Source organism: Pteropus medius, unplaced genomic scaffold (genome assembly GCF_902729225.1).
Source record: "Pteropus medius unplaced genomic scaffold, Ma_sr-lr_union100, whole genome shotgun sequence".
In the NCBI taxonomy this organism is placed as follows: Eukaryota; Metazoa; Chordata; class Mammalia; order Chiroptera; family Pteropodidae; genus Pteropus; species Pteropus medius.
In genome coordinates this window covers 20,250,124-20,270,272 of record NW_024342471.1, presented here as the reverse complement: position 1 = coordinate 20,270,272, position 20,149 = coordinate 20,250,124, and the positions used below count along the sequence as shown (strand labels likewise).

Below are 20,149 nucleotides of genomic sequence, written 5' to 3'. Positions count from 1 at the left end.
GCGGCGGCGGTGGCGGCGCGGGCACGGCCAGCCGCCCCCCGTGGCAGGCGCGGCGCGGGGCGAGCGGGCGTCGCGCGGAGCTCGGGCCCATGGTGCGCCCGTGTCCGTCGGTCGGGCCGCGCGGGCGGCTCCGCGCGTGGCCCGGCGCTCGCGACCTCGCCCCCTCTCTGCGGGCCCGGCCCGCCCGCTGCCGCCGCCTCCTCCCCCGGGGCGGCGCGGCGCCGGCGGGCGGCGGCGCGGAGGCCGGACCGGGCGGCGGCCCAGGAGGCGCGGGGGGCGCGGCAGCCAAGGCGGGCGGCGCGGGCGACATGACGGACAACATCCCGCTGCAGCCGGTGCGCCAGAAGAAGCGGATGGACAGCAGGCCCCGCGCCGGGTGAGCGGGGAGCCGCGCTGGCCTCTTTGTCCGCGCGCGGCCGGAGCCTGGAGCCCGGCCCGGCCTGACAGGTTGGCCGCGCCCGGCGCCATGAGCCCGCGGCCGGGCCGGGCGGGCAGGCGGGCGGGGAGGGGGCTTCGTCATCCCGGCTCCAGCCCCGGGCCGGGCCCCCCGCGCGATCCAGGTCCGGTTGGGCCCGAGCGCCCGGCTGCCTTTCGCCCCAGCCCACCTTGCTTGAGAAACCCGGAGAGGCTGGGCCCTCTCAGCGCTGTTTACGGGCGCGCGGAATTAGGATCAGCCATATGCCTTTGGACCGTTTTTATTGTTTCCTGATTCCTCCTTGTCGCTGTGATTACGACCTTGTCTGTCTCAGTCGGTGCTGCGCTCGTGGAGCAGTCGCTGGGCGCCCGGATATGCTCAGCTCTTTGGGGTGCGGGCACAGGCGCCTCCGCATGCCCGCCGCGGGGTGCGGGTCGCAGCCGGGGACGGCCACCTTCCCCGCCCCGGCCCTGGGCGAACCCGAACCAGCAGCCGCAGGAGGGCGGGAGGGAGTGGTAGATTGGAGACCCCTCCAGCCCCCACCATTTAAGGGAAGTGGCCCTTGGCAAGCAGGGCTCGCCACCTGCTGTGGCTTTCCCCGCATTGACAGACCCAGGACAGCGTAGGCGTGGGCCTCTCTCCCTCGGAGAGGGGATGGATTGATATTTTGCGCCCTTCTGCCTTCCTGTTCGGAGGATGGCAATGACCTGTTGAGGTTTTGAGGGGCTGAGGCACCGCCTGCGACAGATTTACCCAGTGGTTGCGGGGAGCTGGTAAAAATGCAGAATTCCAGGCCCCCGCCCAGACCCGCCAGTCAATTCTTACGGGAAGGGTGAGACCTGGAAATGTGCATTCCCCCGGCCCGCCCAGGTGAGGCCGAGGTCCCCTGAAGGCTGAGAATGGCAGCTGGGCGGGGCTTCGGCCTCGGGTCCGCCCTTCCCCCTTAGCGTCCTGTCCTCTCTGGCACTATCCTGTGGCCGCCGCTTATTGCAGCGTCAGTTGCTTGGTGCAGAAGGTGGGGAGGGTGAACCCCTAGGGTGGCTTCATCAGGTGTCCATGGAAATTAAAAAAATAAAAATTAAAAAAAAGGAATGATTCCAGCTGCCATTTTGTGGGTCTTTGTCCCTGTCTGCCTTGAATCTTCCGGTGAGGTGGCCCTATTGATGTAACATAGAGGAGGAAACCAGCTCAGCGAGGTTGGGGACCGCTGGGACCGAGCTGCAAAATGGAGATTGAACTCAGGATGGTTCTCTGTTCTCCCGTGTTTGAATCCTGACCATTCAGGACTAAAGAATGGTGACAAATAACCGGGAGCTCTATGCCTAGAATAGTGCTTGCCTGTAATATACATTCTCAATAGATACTTTAATACATTTATATGAAACTTGGACTCTAAAGTTTAATTATTCATGCCGAAACCAATTATGAAATGCCTACTATATGCAGAGTCCATACCACGTGACTGGGATGCAAAGGTGAATTGAACAAGACCTGCCCAACAGGTGCAGGTGTCCTGACCCTGCCTGTGCATTGGAACCACCTGAGAGGCTTAAACAGTTACTGTCCCTGCTCAAAGATTTTAGATCTTTGAAAAAAGAATCGAGGGTGGGAGCTGGGTATCTAATTTTTTCAAAGCTGCCAGATGATTTTAATGGCAGTGACAGCTGAGAACCTCTGATTCAGTGCATGAGAGAAACTGCAAATAATTAAGTAATAATCACCATGATAGAACTATGCACCATTAATATGGGGACCCAGGGGAAGTGGGGCCGTCAGTTAAAAAAGAAAAAGATTACTATCTGGTATTGGAATGGAAGATCACACTCCCTTTAAAATTTGTCACTTTGGAACTAATTTATTTTCTGAACAGTGACAAGGATTCAGGTTCAAATCGTGTATTGGAGAGCCAGGCATTTGCAGGTCCGTCCTTGTAGTTAGTCTGCATTTTTAGGCGTAGCCACGGGAAGGTGGGACTCTTGGTATATGGAAACACTTTGGAAGAAAGTGATGACAAGATTTCCTGAAATATAATAGGGAGTGGGGAGTTGAGGTAAAGAAAGAAGAACTTATATGATGTGTCACGCTCTCTGCTGGGCACTTGAGATTAAATGGCTGTGTTTTTAATCTTTATCACGATGGTGCGAGTTTTGGAAACTGATTTCCCCATTTTATAGACGAGAAAACTAAGAGATTCAGTGACGTCAAAGAATTTGCTGGAGACGAAGAGTAGTCATTGCGAGGGATTGGTTTTCTACCCAGGTAGCTCATTTCACCTCGTGGCTCTAAGCTGTTGGTTGGTTGGGGGGATTTTGTGGTTAAAAGACAAAAACAAAAACAAAAAAAAGTAGGTGCCATGAGTCCCAGGAGGTAGTGTCACTCAGTATTAATTATGTCATGCTGCCAAGACATGCAGTCTGTTTGCTGAAGGAATCCTGTGCTCATTTTCTCTTGAGACAGCTCCACATCCTGCTGTTGAGGAAGCTGTTGCTGCAGTTTAGTTAGGAAACAAGGCATTTGCCCCATATGGCTGGAAACCATTTTCTGACGTCACGTGCTTCGTTTCTGGCTGGAGTTCTCTTCTTCTTGGTGAAACACAGGAAATTGGTGGTTTAGAGCTTGGGTTTGGGAGTTGAGCTGGGTTCAAGCCCAGGCCCTACTCCTTATCAGCTGTGTGACTTGGGAAAATTACTTTACCCAAATTACTTTACCCAATTACTGGGTCTCAGTTTTTTCACCTGTAAAGTGGGAATAACAATATTTATACCTCATAGAGTTGTTTTGAGACGCAGTTCATATAAAATTTAGAGCACTAAGCATTCAGAACATCTTAATATTTACTGGTGTGGTGGGTCCCCCAAAGACATCCACGTGTGGCCCGTGACTGGTACCGTTCATGGCAAAAGGGACTTTCCAGATGTGAAATTAATGATTTTGAGATGGGGAGACGATCTCGGATGTCTCAGGGGAGCCCTACGGATAATCACAAGCATCCTCAAAAGAGAGGCAGGAGCGTGAGTCCCAGAGCTGGAGAGAGACCTGAAGATGGAGGCTGGACCACAAGTAGAGGAATATGGGGCATCTAGAAAACTCAAGGGAACAGATTCTCTTCTGGAGCCTCCAGAAGGACCTGGTCCTGCCAACACCTCGATTTTAGACCCACGAGACCCGCTCTGGACTCCTGACGTCCAGAACTGTAAAAGAGTAATTTTGTGGTGATTTGTTAGGGCAGCGGGGGAAGCTAATGCAGAGGGTGTGTCTCGTAGGCCTGGGGAAGGGATTCTCACACTAAGCTTCTAGTCCCAGTGAGGCTGCCCGGTCGGACTGGGAGCCACTTAGCATGGCGGGTGCAGCTGGGGCATCTCAGGGCTCAAGGGTGCAGAATTTAAACCGACATATTGCGTGACTCATACACTGACCACTGAGGAGGGGAATGAATACTTATTTAAGATTTGCAGTGTTTTGTCCTAAACTAGTGTTTTCTCACTGGGCTGCAGAATGGCTCTTTGACGTTGCAATATTTTTATCCTCGTTTCACTAACAAGTAAACTGAGGCCCGGAAAGATTAAGCAATTATTTGGGGCCAAGAATGCGTGGCAGAAACCAATAAGAACTCAGGTGAGTCTGACTCCAAATTAAGAGAATGCGGGGCGGGGGGCGGTTCTGGGAGCAGCCAGGGCTGGCAGCTGGGAGGCATTTATTCATCACCTCTGTCCCCTGTGCTGGTTTTTCTCAGTTTATTTGTTTTTCCCTCCAGTAACAATGAATGATTCTTTTGCCAAGTGACCGCAGGAGAGAGAATCTGGGAGTGGCAGTTAAGGTATATTGCATTTTGAAAACTGCTGTAAGACTAAAGATAATGTCGTCAGCTACAGTTTTAAATACGCAGGGCAGGATGCTGGCCTTTTTGCTTCGTGGTTGAGTTTGGATGCCAGGATCACACAGACTCAGGGTAATGACCAGGTTTGCCGTTTTAGTCCTTACAGAAGTCTGTGTCACTGTCCTTCCCCCTGTGTGCCTCAGTGTCCTCCTCTGTACAATGGGGACAAGTAAGAGTGCCTTTGTGGTCTGGTATAATCCATGCACAGCAGCATGTGAGCCCTCAGAGACTGTCCGAAATCGTCATCACAGTCTGGAGGGTGGGACCGGGCCTCACGTGGACCCTCGCGCTGCATAGCATCTTTCTAGATCTTTGTAGAGGGGCTGGTGAGAACTCTGGCTGGAAAATGGCCGCAGGGTACCTGACTGTTAGAAGCTATCACAGACCTCAGATTACTGAGTGTCCGGTGACAGGGCCACAGCAGGCCACGTGGCCCTTTGCAGCCGTCCTCGACACCAGGCCAGGACCATGGTCTGTCAGTGATCAGATTTCACCATTCTCGGAAACTGAGAAGAATCATGGCACCGTAGGGAGTTCTTCCTATAGATACATTTAATTCGGTCGAAAGGTCTGCACTCTTTATTGAAGCTGTCACTTCTAATTTGGGGGGTTAAAATGCCCTTTTCCTTTTGACATGGTGGGTATCGTATTAGGTGTACAGTACAGTTGATTCTCATTATTCACAGTAGTTATGGTCTGTAAAGTCCCCGGTGACACCGAATTAGTCAATAGTGAGCTACTGCTCCTGAGAAAAGTGCGGGGTTAGGTGACGACGAGCCTCTGCTCACAACATTTTTGTCAACTGATCAACGCAGAACTTTGTTGTAGATACATTGTTTAAACACACCACATCTGGTGTATATTGCTGGCCCGTCAACACTGAACTCGCCAACAACACGGTAGCTCATGTCTGAAGGAAGCTGATCTTGTATTTCCCCTGAGGCACATCATAGCTTCTCATCCTTGGGGACCCGAGATAGTACTTCAGCACTGTGCTGGGGGCCGTCGTAAACGTGACATGGCTAACAGAAAACACAAAATGTGACAAACAGGGCACTAAAGAGACAGTGGAGAGGACACGCGTTTGGCATGAGCTGAAACAAGACAGAGGGTCATCTCGTTTGACCTCAGCCGGGACCGTGCGTGAGGGGGGTTCAGGTTTGGTGCACTCCATGCGTCCATGAATGACCCCAAGAGTGCTGTGGGCACTGATGTCGAGGTTACGCCTTTTCGGCAGCAGATGAATTCACAAATACCGGGACCACGAGCCGTGAGGGTTAACCAGTGGACAGGCGTGTGCGCCTTTGCAGTGGAGCTGGGGTTCGGTATACAGAGTGCAGGGGTGTGTTTAGGGGAAGCTGGGGCAGGGGGGATCGTGCTGGTGGGTGAAATGCAGGACCCTAGCCCTTCCCCTCTGTGGCAGAGTGGACAGTCACATAAACAGCTCTTCACTCCCTCGGATGAGAACAGGACAAGGCTTGGCAGTGGTGCCCTGCCAGGCAGCCCAGCTGCACTTCTGCCACCCATTTTCCATTGCAGAGTCCCTGCCGAGGGCCCTGCTCTGAGCTCACCGGTCACAGGCAGTGACACCAGGGGTGACGGAATCACGAACCCAGGGAGGGAGGCTCAAGGGTAGAGTGTGGACGCAGGAGCCGGGCCCACTGGGGCTGCCCTGAGGAAGGCCGGTGAGGGCAGGCCTTACACCCCAGTCCCCAAGGAAAGAGGGTGGCCATGTGACCTTGACCTCAGCCACATACACACAAGAAGTTGGAGGAAGGAGGCAAGGTGTTGAACGATCTCTTTTTGGACTTTAGTCTATTACTTTTCAGATCATTCTTTTAATATCTTTACTAAGATGCAAATGATGAAGGTCATTTATTAGGGCTGGCCGCATGTTATGGCCACCTTTGGAAATGGACATGAAGCATCTCCAGCTTCACTCATGACAGTGAGTGGACTTTGGTTTAATTTAGAAAGAAAACGACTAGCTGTAAGGGTTTTGTTAATGACTTTTACCTGAAGAGTTAGGATGGAGATGGTTTCTGAAGCTAGCATCTATTTTCTTTCCTGTGTGTGACTTTGAGAGATTGATACCAAGTATTCAAAAGATGGCCAGTGGGGAATGTCACCAAAGGTCACTGTAGGTGGCTCACTGCCAGACATCGAAAGGTGAGCAATTATTTTTATGGTTCTTTCTGTTTGTCCCAAATGATACTTGTTTTCTCTTTGTGTTCCTAATAGGAAGTTTCCTCTTAGGATACATTTAAGTCAAAAAGTACCCAGTAAAAGAAAAGGTTGAAGTCAGTAATAGTTGATGAGGTTTGTAGATGGCCCCCAGATCACGCCTGACATTTAGGAAGCAGCGGCCTGTGCTAAAATGCTGCCGTCAGTCCAAAAAGTACAATATTGTTGCTACGAGGAAACAGACGTGGATGATCTGATTGTGCTGATAGATTAAAAAATTTTTTTTTTCTTTTGCCAAGTTGTTTCTGAGAAACATGATTTTTAAAACAGTGGTTAGTTTACCAGGTCGATTGGGGATTTTAATGTCACTTTCGTCATTGTCTGAACAGGTTGGGGGGGCGCTATGGGGGAGCCCAGTTGGAAGTGGTTCCGTGGAAGGAAAGGCTTCTTGTGGGGATTGTGGGGATTCTCGTGCCTCCTCCCAGTTAGGCGTCTATGGCATTTGCCAAATGCCGGGGATGAGCCTGTTAGCTGTCTTTCCTGAGGAAGAAGCAGTGAGAAGTGTGAGCAGGGCCCTCCTTCCTCATAGAACAGGGCCTGGCAGAGCCCCGCAGCCTCGGCTGGGCCATCTGCCGTGACACAAGGTGAAGTCAGATGGGCCTGGTTAGACCTGAGAGATTCTCTGCTTTGACACTGTTGATGTTTTGGGTTTCATCACTCTCTGTTGTGGTGGGTGCCTTTTCCGTTGTAGGATGTTTAGCATCATCTCTGGCCTCCACCCACCGAATGCCAGTAGCTTCCTCTCCCTATTTGTGACAACCAAAATGTTTAGACATTGCCAAGTGTCCCTTGGGCAGGGTTGGGGGAATGGGGAGTGGAGGTGGGCAAAATTACACCTGTTAGGAACCACTGGACTAATGGAATGAATATACACTATAAATGGCCATGTCCCTTATATGTCCCTTATTGACTTTTAAGGTGACTCATCCTGTCTTTAAAAAAAGAAAAAGAAAAACCAGTTAGGCAAGAAATTCATGTTTGGACTATTGTTCTTAGCTATGAGTTAAGCTTTCTGATTTAATAACTAAGGAAGCCTGGAGCTGTTGGAAGGGAACATTTGGGAAGTGTTAGGGGCTGATTTGTATCTGCTACCCTTTCCCCCCAATTCATATGTTGAGGTCCTGACCCCCAACACCTCAGATGGTGACTGTATTTTGAGATAGAGCCGCTAAAGAAGAGATTGAGCTTAAACGAGTTAAGTTTAGGCTGATTGGTGTACTTATAAGAGGAGATTAGGACACAGAGAGAGACCAGCGGTGTGAAGACAGACTCTGTGAGGACACAGGGGTAGGCGGCCATCTACAAGCCAAGCGGAGAGGCTTCAGAGGACACCAACCCTGCCGACACCTTGGTCTTGGACTTTCAGCTTCTGGAACTTTGAGAAAATAAATTTTGGTTGTTTAAGCCCCCCCAGCAAACTAATAATACACGAAGCATCTCGTTTATGGCTATTTTGGCAGGTGTGGTATCTCTTGGTATTATTAATAAAACTTTATTTTAAACTGATGTTTATGAGTTCTTTAGCAAGTATAAAGAAGTCTCGAGAGCTCTCTCTGAGCGTGTTGCAAAGTCATGTGGACTGGGCTGAAAACAGGAACCCAAGTCACCAGGTGTTCTGCAGGGTGGGGGCACTAGGCACTGTCCCCCGATGTTTCCTTTTGCTTAATGAGTTTACAGTAGTCACATTTCCAGGTTGCACTTTATTGAGTTAGTTCTCGTCACTTAGATTTGTGCTCGATTAGTTTGGTGAGAATTAGAGTCGTCACTGACAATTATTCTGTACGTGTTAGGTGGCCAGCGCTGTTCTGGGCCGATTTATGTGGACCTTCCTGCTTAATCATCCTGACAACCCTGTTTACAGTGATGAAACTGAAGAGCAGAAGGTTTTTTCCTTTTAGAATGGTTTTGATTTAGAATGACAAGGACTTGTCTATGGCCATGCCACCTTGAACAAACCCGATCCCGTCTGATCTCAGAAGCTAAGCAGGGTCGGACCTGGTTAGTACTTGTATGGGAGACCACCTAGGAAGACCAAGTGCTGTAGATGTTAAAAAAAAAAAAAAAATGACAAGGACTTTTCTCAGTGTTTTAAATTTTAAAACACTTTGTGGCACCAGGGACCGGTGCTCCTGTGAGAATCTAGTGCCTGATGACCTGAGGCGGAGCTGAGGCGGTGATGCTAGCGCTGGGGAGCGGCTGCAGATACAGATGAAGCTTCGCTGGCTTGCCCGCTGCTCACCTCCTTCTGCGCTGCCCAGTTCCTAACAGGCCACGGACCAGTACTGGTTCATGGCTCGGGGGTTGGGGACCCTTTTTCAAAGACTCATTTTAATTTGAGTTTAGGCAGCAGATTGCATCTTGCAGCCTGTCCCGATGCCCTCTCCCACATGAGTGTTCCTATACTGTCCATTTAGAGCAGGTGATTTTTGTCGGGAGAGGAATTGGGGTTTTTTGAGGCTTCAGTGATGTGGAGGTGCATGTGTCTTCCATTGTTCCTGGTAAAGGCTGATTATTAGCAGAAATGATGTGACACAGAGAAATATTCTAGAAGTTTCAGATTACCCCAGCAACTATACATTCTTATGAAACAGTATCTGTTTTCAAAGTTACATGTCGAGCCTTATTTTCTTCCTCACCCACTCTGTATGAGACATATTTGCGCTAATGGGGCAGAAAGTGCCGAATGTCTATGTCTAAAATGTCCTCACTGTAAAAGGAAATCACTCAAATCCGAATATGTTTTAGCAAATAAAATTTAAAACTGGAGAACTTCATCCCCCTTCTTCTCATGTTCTGCTCCCAAGAAATTAAAGGCACTTAGAGGCTGTCCTACACGGAGTGACACAACCACATCCGGGTAAATCAAAGGACCAGGTAGTAAATGAGTAAGGCCACCCGTCCCACCTGGCAGGTATTTTTCCCCTAAATAAGCTAATTTTAAAAGATGATGCATATATACACACACATGCATACACGTTCACACCCAGAAAAGGGCATCAAGTGGACACACACGTGTAACCTGTAGCCACTAAAGAAACAGGCCGTTCCCTCAGCAGCCTCCCCCTGTTCCCTCCCTCCCCCCACCATAGCCTGTACCCTGACTTCTAACAGCAGAGATTCGTTTCACCTAGTTTGGAACAAATTTAGTCACGCAGCACCTGCTCCCTCGAGCCTGGCTGTTCCGGCTCCACGTTCTGTGGGTAAGATCGAGCCATGTCGCCCGTGCGTTATAACGTGTTCATTCCTATGGCCACACGTACACCTCGTGTGACTGTATCATCTCTGTCCTGTCTCCTCTTGTTGGACGTTGGGGCTGTGTCCAGTTTTGGCTCTCGTGAGTAGCGCTGCTGTGAACATACCTTTTAGTCCCTTGACCACGTGGCCGTGCCGGGTGCTAGAGTCTGTCATGTTTACCTTTAGTAGAAACTGATAATTTTCCACCGTTTCGGAACCAGCAGGCAGGGTTCTGATTCTGCCTCCTCACCAACACTCGGGGCTGTCTGTCTCCCTTCGCTTCAGCCATCCTCGTGGGAACATAGTCGTGTTACAAGAAATATTTTTTCTTTTTTTTTTATGATTTATTTGAGAAGCTTCCTTTTCTTGATCTGAGGTTAAGTTTTAGACATACAGGTTAGCTCAGCCATGGCACCCCTGAACCTAAATCTGGCAAAACAGTCACAGCACAGCCGCCTTCTCTTTCCCATTCTTCTTGAGTAGGTTGCATTACGAGGAAAACACTAAAAAAAGGTGCAAAATCGATGTAACGTTTTTATTTTTAATTTTATTTTTTAATTTTATATGTTACTTATATACAATTTTACATGTTCCGTATCTGCTTATTTGTACATTATAAGTATAAAATTAAAACTAAAGGTACACGTATGTATTAAAGAAAGATCGGAGGACAGAAAACCGCTGGATGACGTTAACTTTCCCTTCAGAGACGAGCAGCCCGACACGAACGTTTTAGCATGTGCTGCGTTCTCCGTGGCTTGTTTCTGTGTGTAAATTACAACCGTGTAACACGTGTGTTTTTATTGCCTACTCTATTTATTTATTTTTAACAGTAAGGCACATATATATTTACACGGTGCATTCACCTCCCATAGTTAGATTTCTTTCTGTCACCATATTTGACCCCCTTTGATCTACCTCCTCCCCTCCCCTCAACCCCTACCCTCTGGTAACCACGAGTCTATTGTCCACGTCCACACATCTCTGTTTGTTTGTCCTGTTCATTTGTTGCCTTTAGGTTTATATCTCACATATGAGCGATATGTGATTTTCAACTTTTTCTGTTTGGCTTATTTCGCTTAGCAAATGGCAGGATTTCATCTCTTCTTATGGCTGAGTCATATTCCATTGTATATATGTACCACAGCTTCTTTACCAAACATCTATCGTAGGACACTTCGTTTGCTTCCAGTCCTGGCCACTGTGAATAATGCTGCTATGAACATCGGTGTGCAAATATCTTTTCGGATATGAGTTTTCAAGTCTTTGGGGTAAATACCCAGTAGAGGGATTGCTGGATCATAGGGTAGATCAATTCTCAGTTTTCTGAGGAACCTCCATACTGTTTTCCATAGTGGCTGTACCAATTTGCAGTCCCACCAGCAGTGTATGAGGGTTCCTTTTTCTCCACATCCTCTCCAATATTTGTTATTACTTGTCCTGTTGATTATAGCTATTCTAACAGGTGCGAGATGGTATCACATTGTGGTTTTGATTTACATTTCCCTAATAGCTAGCGATGTTGAGCATCTTTTCAAATATTTGTTGGCCATTTGTCCTCTAGGGAGAAGTATCTGTTCAGGTTCTCTGCCCATATTTTGTTTTGATTGTTTGTTTTTGTTGTTGTTATTATTGAGTTGTATGAGTTCTTTATTTTTCCTACTCTTTTCACTTAGCATTGTGAATGTAAGGTTTTACCTGTATCGCGAGATACTTCATAAATGACACTTCAAATGACAACGTATTATTTCTTTCAGTAGATTTTCACCAAATTTCTTAACCAGGGCCCTGTATTTTCACAAGTCAATTCTCGTTTTCATTTTTTAAATGATGTTTTCATACTGAACACTGGACCTCCAAAGTAGTCACCCCAAAGGCAGACCAAGGGCAAGCTGAGGGAGGCACAGACTCTTAGACCCGAGAAGTTACCTGTTTGAGGTCTGATAATTTCGATCTGCAGAGTGACACTCACAAAACAGCTATGCTTGCTTATCACACCGTGGACAGCGGGATTCTTAGCCTTGGTTTTTGGACATTTCAGAGGCTGCCATGCATTCACTCCATAAATATTTGCTGAGCACTTACCCTGCCCCTGGCACAGTTTCGATATTTGGATAGAGCAGTAAAACAGACAGGAATCCCTGCCAGCGGGAGCTTCCAGGTGGTGACACGTCACAGATTTTTGTCACTCTCTTGGTTTCATGGGTGCCAGTACCACTGCCCTGGGCGGTTTAAGTGGATTGTCTTGTGGCATTGACACGCAGTCCCCACACTGGGTACTGTCATTATTCCATTTCCCAGGAAACTGAGGCTTAGGGGGGTTCAGTAACCCTCCCAGGGGCATGTAGCTCATAAGCTGTTGCCTTCTTGTCTCACTGGTCCTGGCTCAATTGTCCCTTCTTCAGAGAGGCCTTCTCGGACCACCCACTCTAAGGGAGCTGCCTCCCACCCAGTGACATGTTTCCGCATTTTACTTATTTATTTATGTATTTGTTTGTTTATTTTATTGTTGTTGCTTGTTTTCTGCTGCCACCCTCCTGTCTGCCTGCAAAATAGTAGGCTCCAGGAAAGCAATGCTCCAGTAACCCCAAAGGACTCTGCGTTCCTAATTCATCAGGGAGGGAAGTGGTGTGTGGGGACACGGTGTGCTTTCAGTGAAGGCGTGAGCTGAGCATTGGAGCTGGAAGGAGGAAAAGCAGTGGAACCATCTTCTGCACAGAAAGGAAAGAGAATTCAGGCCCTTTTTCTCCTCCCTCCCCTCTCCTCCCTCCCCCTTTTCACCCCACTTTCCTCATTCCCATTGCTCTAAGGAATTAGCCACAGAAGCAGCTTGTCAGAGGCCTGGGCTGCAGATCTCAAATTGATTCCACGTTTGCCAATTGGCGGGCGATGTCCCCTTTTTGGTCCTCACTGGCTCTCCCAGCAACTTCTGCAACTTCTTGTGTTTCCAAGCGGTCGCGTTAACTGGGGCTGAGGCTCCGTCAGATGCTAGCTAGCATCCCCCCGAGTCGCAGTGGGCTGCCGTGTGCCACATAGCGATACTAGCAGCTCGGCTCAGGGGACCAGGGCTTGCTCCAGAAAGACGCCTGCACAGCCAAGCCAGAGAAGGCGTGCGTGGCCCAGCAAGGCGTGCGTGGCCCCAGACTCACTCCAGGCCCTGCCCGAGCTCCGTCCCCAGCTCTGGGGCCCTGCACAGGACGGACGTCCAAGTGCTAGAGTTTTTTTTTTTCCTCCATCACAAAAGCGATAATTTCTGTTATAGAAAAGCAATGGGTCCCGTTGCAGAGAACCGAAAGCTCGAGTTATTTAAAGTCATCGCTCTGAATGTTAATGCTGAGGTGCATTAATTTCTTTCGGTCTATATTTTTATCGAATGGCTGTTCAGTGACACTGTTTCGGTTTGTTTTTGCCATTGTAGATTAGAACTTAGTCTAGAGGGGATATCTCGATGGATGAGCTTTCTCCTGAATTTTGGCGAGTGTACACAGGCTAGAATCCCAGGTCACCGGGTTAAATGGAGCACATGGGCGTTCCAGGGCTGTGACCTCACGTCACAGGCGGCCTTCCGGAAGGGCTCTGCCATTTTACGCCCCGTGAAGGCCGAGATTGCCTCACATTCCAGGGTCAGGATCGGGGTGATGCCCTCCTCTTCCATCTTAAATTTGCCTGCCCACGAGATTGGGAAAGTTTTAAAAAGAGAGAAAGTAGGAGCATATGTTTTCCTTTCTCTGTCTACAACAAGCCGTGTTTCCTGTTTATTAATGAGTGAGATGCACGAGGGCGGGGGACAGAAGGGGCCTGCGGTTGCTTGAGGACACGCTGGCTTATACAATACATGCTCTGTGGATGTTCTCGATGAACTTAACCCCTCGTGATGGCGTGGTCGGTGGCTGTGCAAGAGACGTTTGGGAGTCTGCAAGCGTTCAGTGAATCTGAATGATGAAAGAAAGCCTGTGCCTGTGTGTAGGCAGCAGAGCCCAGTGCAGCCCTGTCTGGCTTCCTTGCAAAGGGCGGAGGTCGGCAGCACTGTGTCCGGAGTGCAGGGTGGCATTCCCCTGCAGCAGCGACACTAGGACAGGTGCGAGCAGGCTACCTGGGGAGTGGTCTTCCACACCTGAGCTGTCATCGTACCAGACCCTCAGCACCTGCACTGCCTCTTCCTGGAGGGACAGGTGTTGGAACCTCTGGTGCTTTACAGGCGCTCTTGGAAACATCTCCCGTGACCTTCTTGGGGCTGTCACAGTGCCAGAGCCACGCCCGAGGTGGAGCCTGCTGTAGCAGTGGCTGCTCCCAGGTTGCCACGAGAACAGGGTGGGCGGGGGCCAGAGTCCAGGAAGGGAAAAGGGTTTCTAGCCGAGGTGGTGGCTCCCCGAGGCCAGGGGTGGGTGCTGAGCATCTGGAGGAGTTGAGAACGGGGATTCGAGCGAGGCTGCCTCGGTTCAAGTGTGGGCTCTGCCACTGACGGATGACGGGCTGTATGACCTTGGGCGGGTGAGTTCACCTCTGTGCAATGGGCGTGATTGCAGTGCTCAGTAGTTTTGAGGACTAAATGGATTAATGTGCAGAGGGCTGAGATCCCAAAGACTGTGGCCCCTGGGAATCACGAGAGCAGTGTTAGATGTTGCTAAGGCTGGTGGTGGTGGGGTGGAGGGAGGAGCCAGACGGGTCTGGGCAGTGCCACTGGGGACCCTCGGTGTGTTCCTGTGTGTCCCTGTCATCTGGGCTCCTCCCTACGTTGCTGTCCAGACAATTCAGAGGTGTGGAGTGAGGTCTCCAAACGCTGCGGTTAAGAGCGTTGGCTCTGGGGTCAGCCTGCTGGACCCACAGCTGGCTCCGCCCGTCCTCAGGTGCAGGACTCCCTGAGGGGCTGTCCCCTCATCTGCCAGGTTGGAGCAGCCTGTCGGACTGTGGTGAGGTTTAGGGGAAGTGGTTCCCACTGAGGGCTTTGCCGTGAGCACGTGGCCCACACTGAGCACTTTATATTCTTATTTTAGTGTCTGAGGGATTGTCTTCTATTTAATCATTTAATTTCATTCGGTTCTCTGGAATTTTGTGGTTACCAGGGCTGGCTGGGTGCTGAGGCACCAGACCTGTCCTGGACCCATGAGCTCATTGCTGAAATCCCCGGCTACAGGGATTTCAGGAAACCGATAAGAAAAGTCTAAGGGAATGCGGCACACGAGACCCGTGTGCTGTTTGGTGGTGGTGTAGGGGTGTTTTGTTTCTAAATTTAGAAGTAGTCAGTCGCACAGTCCTGTGTAGTTCAGTGTTTGAAAGGTACAGAAGTGGGCACATTGCAAACTCGCATCTCCATCCCACTTCATTCAGCGACCCAGGGCCCCTCCTAAACGCATCTATTTCTTCGGAGTCATTCCAGTGAATTTTAAAGCATTTATCAAAAAGAGCCTGTGTTCATTTGTCCTTTCTGCTTTCCTTCTTCCTTCCTTCCTTCCTTCCTTTTTTCCTTCTTCTTTTTCCTTTTCTTCCTCCTCCTCCTCTCCCTCCTTCCTGTCCACTGAAGCTGATACTGATTCTTCCTTCCTTCCTTCCTTCCTTCCTTCCTTCCTTCCTTCCTTCTTCTTCCTTCCTTCCTTCTATTTCCTTCCTTCCTTCCTTTTCCTTCCTTCCTTTTCCTTCCTTCCTTCCTTCCTTCCCTTCCTTCCTTCCTTCCTTCCTTCCTGTCTAGACACACACTTAGATTTCCCCCCACTATTCAATTGTTAGTACACCTTACACAGTACAGTATATTTTTTTCACATAATATACCCTGAGTTTTTTCCACATCAGTACATAAAAAACTTCCTCCCTCCCCCTCCCTACCTTTTCAATGGCTTTATAGGATTCCATCGAATAAATATACCACACTTTATTTAACCAGCTTACTACTGATGGACATTTAGTTATTTCTAGTGGTTTGCTATTACTAGCAACGTTATGGTGAATGACCTTGAACATGAGTCTTTGTGTCCACATTAGAACAAACACGTGGGAATGTCTCGAAGGGGATTCACTAGGTCATAGCGAATGTGCATTTGTAATTTTGATAGCTATCACCAGGTTGCCCTCCTTGAAGCTGATACTGATTTAGACCCCTCCCAGTAGTGAAAGTGTCTGCTCGCCCACCCTGACCAACACAGGTGTCAGTATGCTTGGTCATCATGCTAAATAAAAAAAGGATATCTCAGTGTGGGTTTTGTTTTACATGAAATTTAAAAATGGAATCAGTTGCCAGCATTTAAAAATGGAGCATTTGCACGTCCGAATCTGCGTTTCATCTCTGCTTGAAGAATTAGATGGTCTGTTGAGCTGGGCTCGTGTGGGAGCATATCCTGGCAGGAGCTAGGGGCTGCCTACCCCATGCCCCCTGTGTTTATTTTTGTTCATTTATTCTTTTATGTTGCTTTCTGGGCTTCCGTAGATTTGACTTGGCCGGTCCTGGTCTAAGAGAAACCGATAAAGAAAAGTCTAAGGGAATGCAGAGCTGCACCCTCTCTTCTCCGGGAAGAGCAGAATCGGGTTTCGAGGGATGAGAAGATAAGAAATGAGCTTGCCCAGGAAGGCGGGTGCGAACGAGTCTTGCAGAAGGGTTGGGGGTTGAAGAAAAGCGGAGGGAGGAACGGAGCACACAGAATTGTGGAGCTCTCCTGCCTTGGCTGCTGTCAGTGGCTGATGTTGGAGGGGCTGGGATGCAGAGGTAAAAGGCTTGAACTTAAGTCCATAATTATTGAATCATCGTAGGGATGGGATGCAACGTGAGTCATTCTTTTGTGAGAGTCACCGCACACTGCTGTGCAGAAGGAACAATCAGGAAAGACATAAGGCAGGAGAAGTAGGGAAAGGCAACGTTTCCCTCCACTTGTGTCGGTCCCTTCCCCTCAGGAGGATGGAGTAAATGGTCTGGGGGGTGTGTGTGTATTCGTTTCCCAGGCATATATCAGCACATATCATTTTTATTAAAATATTCTGTAATAAATTGCATATCTTTTAGCTTTATGATTTTGTTTTCCCTCTCACTTCAGCTCTTGGATCTGCCGGCGTGTGACCTTATTTTTTTACTGCTACGGGTCCATCGTGCAGGGTGTCCCTCCATGCTGGGCCTCTGGCATGTCTAGGTTTTGCTTTCTCTAAAGTGGTGCTGTGAGCATCTCTGTGAGCGTCTCTTGTGTATTTCCTGTTGCTTGCCAGTCCCCATGTTTGTGCAGGACTCGTCCCTCCAGGGAGACTGGCCAGGCGAGAGGATCTGAGCTCTCCATCCAAAGAGAACGTGCCACATTGCTTGTCTTTGACATAGTCCCGTTTCTCTTCCAGACACTAGCATCCCTGTGGCTGGAGATGTGGTCAGACTTCCTTGAGCTAGTCTGTCTTTGTATTCTTTCTGGCTTTAGATTTTACATTTTCCCAGTAAAAAATAAATAAATAAAAATTAAAAAAAAAAAATAAATCTAGCCACTTCAGTGTTCTTCAAACAAAGAGTGAAAGTTCCCTTTCGTACCTCACTTCCACTTTTTCCCCTCTCTACATCCGCCCCCAGGCAGCTGTGCTTCACGATTTGGGTCCCATCGTTCTAGACCTGCTGTCTAACGTCGTAGGCGCTGGATGCGTGTGGCCGTTTAACTAAATTAAAAGACTACATTTAACTTTTACGTTTCGAGTACTCAGGAATTACAGGTGGCTAAGCAGCTGCTGCGTTTGACCGTGCGGATATAGAATATCTCCATCCTCACAGAGGTGTATGGCACGGTGCTGCTGTAGACCCGGATTCCCAGACTCGGGATGATTGACGTTTGGGGCTGGATCGTCCCCTGTGTGGGCTGTCCTGTGCGTTGCAGGATGCCAAGCAGCATTCCTGGCCTCTACGCCCTAGATGCCCGTAGCACCTCCCTTTCCTGCACCGGCAGTGTGACCACCAGACATCTCTCCAGACATTGCCAAGTGTCCCTGAAGTGGGGGAGAGGGGTACAGACTCATGCCCCAGCCCCGCCCAGTGCCGTAGACTGTTACTTTTGTTTTCCTTTACATTTTCCCCGGATCTCCCCATTGTCAACACTGAGATCGCAGCTTCCTCCTGGACTCTGGGTTCAGGAAAGGTTGGTGCGTCACGCAGGCAAGTCACCAAATGTTTACTGAGTGCCTGCTCACTGGGCTGACACCCAGAGCAGCGAGGGCCAGCTCCTTGTTACACCCCAGAACTGCGGTTGCCTCGGCCCCTCCCCCCGTCATATTTGCTTTTCCCCGGCATTTCAGCCAGATCGTGTGAAGCCACTGCCCGCTCGGTCAGCAGGCTGTCCTCCATCAGAACCTTGGCTTTAGGGTCAGGGCATAAGAAAATCCACTCTGCTTTTCCTTTGTTTACATGGTCTGAGCTAGAAACAGTGTAAACGAAATTATTCCAGCCTTACATCGTAACCTAGTCGGATAGCTGTTGCTATCAACAGGTGAGAAAATTGTTTCATGTTTTCTTTTTTAATTGGGGAAAACAATCTGAGAAATATTATCTGCTGTTAATTGAATGCCCGTTATGTGCTCAGCATTGTCCTGTCGATGCCCTTCATGTATAAAATCCTTAACATTCATGATAATTCAGCAAGGCAGGTCTTATTGTCATTTCACAGAGAGGAAAAGAGGGATGGGCTCAGAAGATGAGTAGCTCAAAAGCACGTGGCCAGTGTGGAGCAGGGCTGGGATTTGCACCCAGGTCCGTCTGGCTCGAAAGCCGGCCTGCCTCACTCTAGTCACGTGGTCCTACTGTTTTGAAACGGTGGCTCTTGCTTTTAACTTCTTTTTCAGCCTCTCCATTATTTCTCACTCTTAGGGATTCTGCCATGTAGCCCCATCTCTCCAGCCTGTCCAGAATGTGGGATAGGAGTTACTTTGTCCTGGCAAGTGACATCTCAGTTTGGTATTAAGAAGCAACAGTAGCAATCCATGACACCAGAGTGACGGCTGCCACAGCATAGCTCTGGGCATCCGCTCTCAGACCTTGAAGGGCTGAGGTCCACCTGCTAGGCAGCTGGAGTGTGGCGGCAGGTGCTAGGGGAAGGGAGATGCACGGGTTATAAATCCAGATGCGAGGGAGCCTGGCTGCCATCTCTTCTGTTTGGACAGATCGGTGAGGAACTTGGTCACTTGTAAATTTGCCACCAAACCCAAGGCTTCTTTTTGGAGGACCGTAGTTCCCCAAATAAGAGCAGGCCATGGTTCTAGGTGCTGCAGTGATAAAACTAAGTAACTCCTGGACAGGAACTAAGTCACATGGAGACCTGCAGCGAGACGCTCACTTCCTTTTTCAGTTTTCCTTCAGTATTGCGAACCCTGTCCGGGCTCACTCTTTAACAGCAGACACTCGCTAATGTCTTCCTAATAATGGGAAGCAGCCGGCCGTTTCAGGCTCAGAGCCACCGTATCCAGCGGGAGTTTAGCAGCATTGTTTTTTATTGCTTTGATTTTGATGTTTACCTTCTATGTATGGCAAGTGATGCTGGTTTTCCATTTACGATAGCGATATCACGAACTTATCTTTTACAATAAGTTTGTGTAAATGGAATTCTCAACCCGGCTACTCCTGGCATTCGGGACCAGATCATTCTCTGTCTTGGGGACCGTCCTATGCCTTGCAGCATCGTCCAACCTCTGGTCATGTTGGAACGTTTGGTATCCAGACAGTCCCATCCATCGCCACTGGCCTCGTTGGGCTGTGGAGCACTAAAAGGTGGCTGGAGGAAGGAGGGACCAAGCTCTTTTAATCAATTTAAAAATAAAAAGCCACATGGGCCAGCTACCATGTTGGACAGTGCAGCTCTAAAGTCCGAGTGGAGAGGTGAGGAGGATAGAATGCAGGCTTGACGGTATAGGTTACACTCGCCAGAAACTGAGAATTGAAGACACGCAAAACCAATAGGACTGACTGTGTCTTTAAGGACGATCCAGCCATGTGACGAATGGGACTGGTCAGATGGGAGGTGGGGGTAGTGGTTGACAGGTACCCAACTAAAATGGGTTTGAGCAAAGTATAAGAAAACGAATTTATCGACTCCTAAGACTGGAAGGCCAGGGAATGGACAGACTGTCGTGGAGATTTTCCGCGTGTGTTCGCGTGCGTATCCTTTTGAGTTCATGTAGAGAACAGTGTGCTGGACATCTTTCAGCCCTTGCTTTTTGAGTATAGCTTGCAAATAGGGCCATTTAGTACAGACAGTTCTGTCTCATCCTTTAGAGATTGTTGGGGATTCCCTTTTATGGGCGTTCCTTGTCTATTTAAGCCGCGCCCCCCCCACCCCCTCGATGAGCGGTCATGTTTGTTTCCAGGCTTTTCCACCACAGTGCACGCCACAGTGAATGTCCTGCCGTGCTGGGTACGTGCACACACCTACAAATTAAGT

The 20,149-nt window shown here is 49.2% G+C and overlaps 1 protein-coding gene and 1 pseudogene across 1 annotated transcript in view; both read left to right on the top strand.

The window, feature by feature from the left end:
- Positions 1-74: 74 nt before the first annotated feature.
- The window catches only part of ATP9A (ATPase phospholipid transporting 9A), a 108,916-nt gene continuing 88,841 nt past the window's right edge, over positions 75-20,149 (top strand). The window contains exon 1 of the mRNA XM_039863730.1: positions 75-376. Coding sequence (XP_039719664.1) covers positions 90-376 — 287 coding nt within the window. The 5' untranslated portion in view covers positions 75-89. The remainder of the gene's footprint in view (positions 377-20,149) is intronic.
- On the top strand, positions 8,465-8,583 carry LOC120604041 (uncharacterized; annotated as a pseudogene).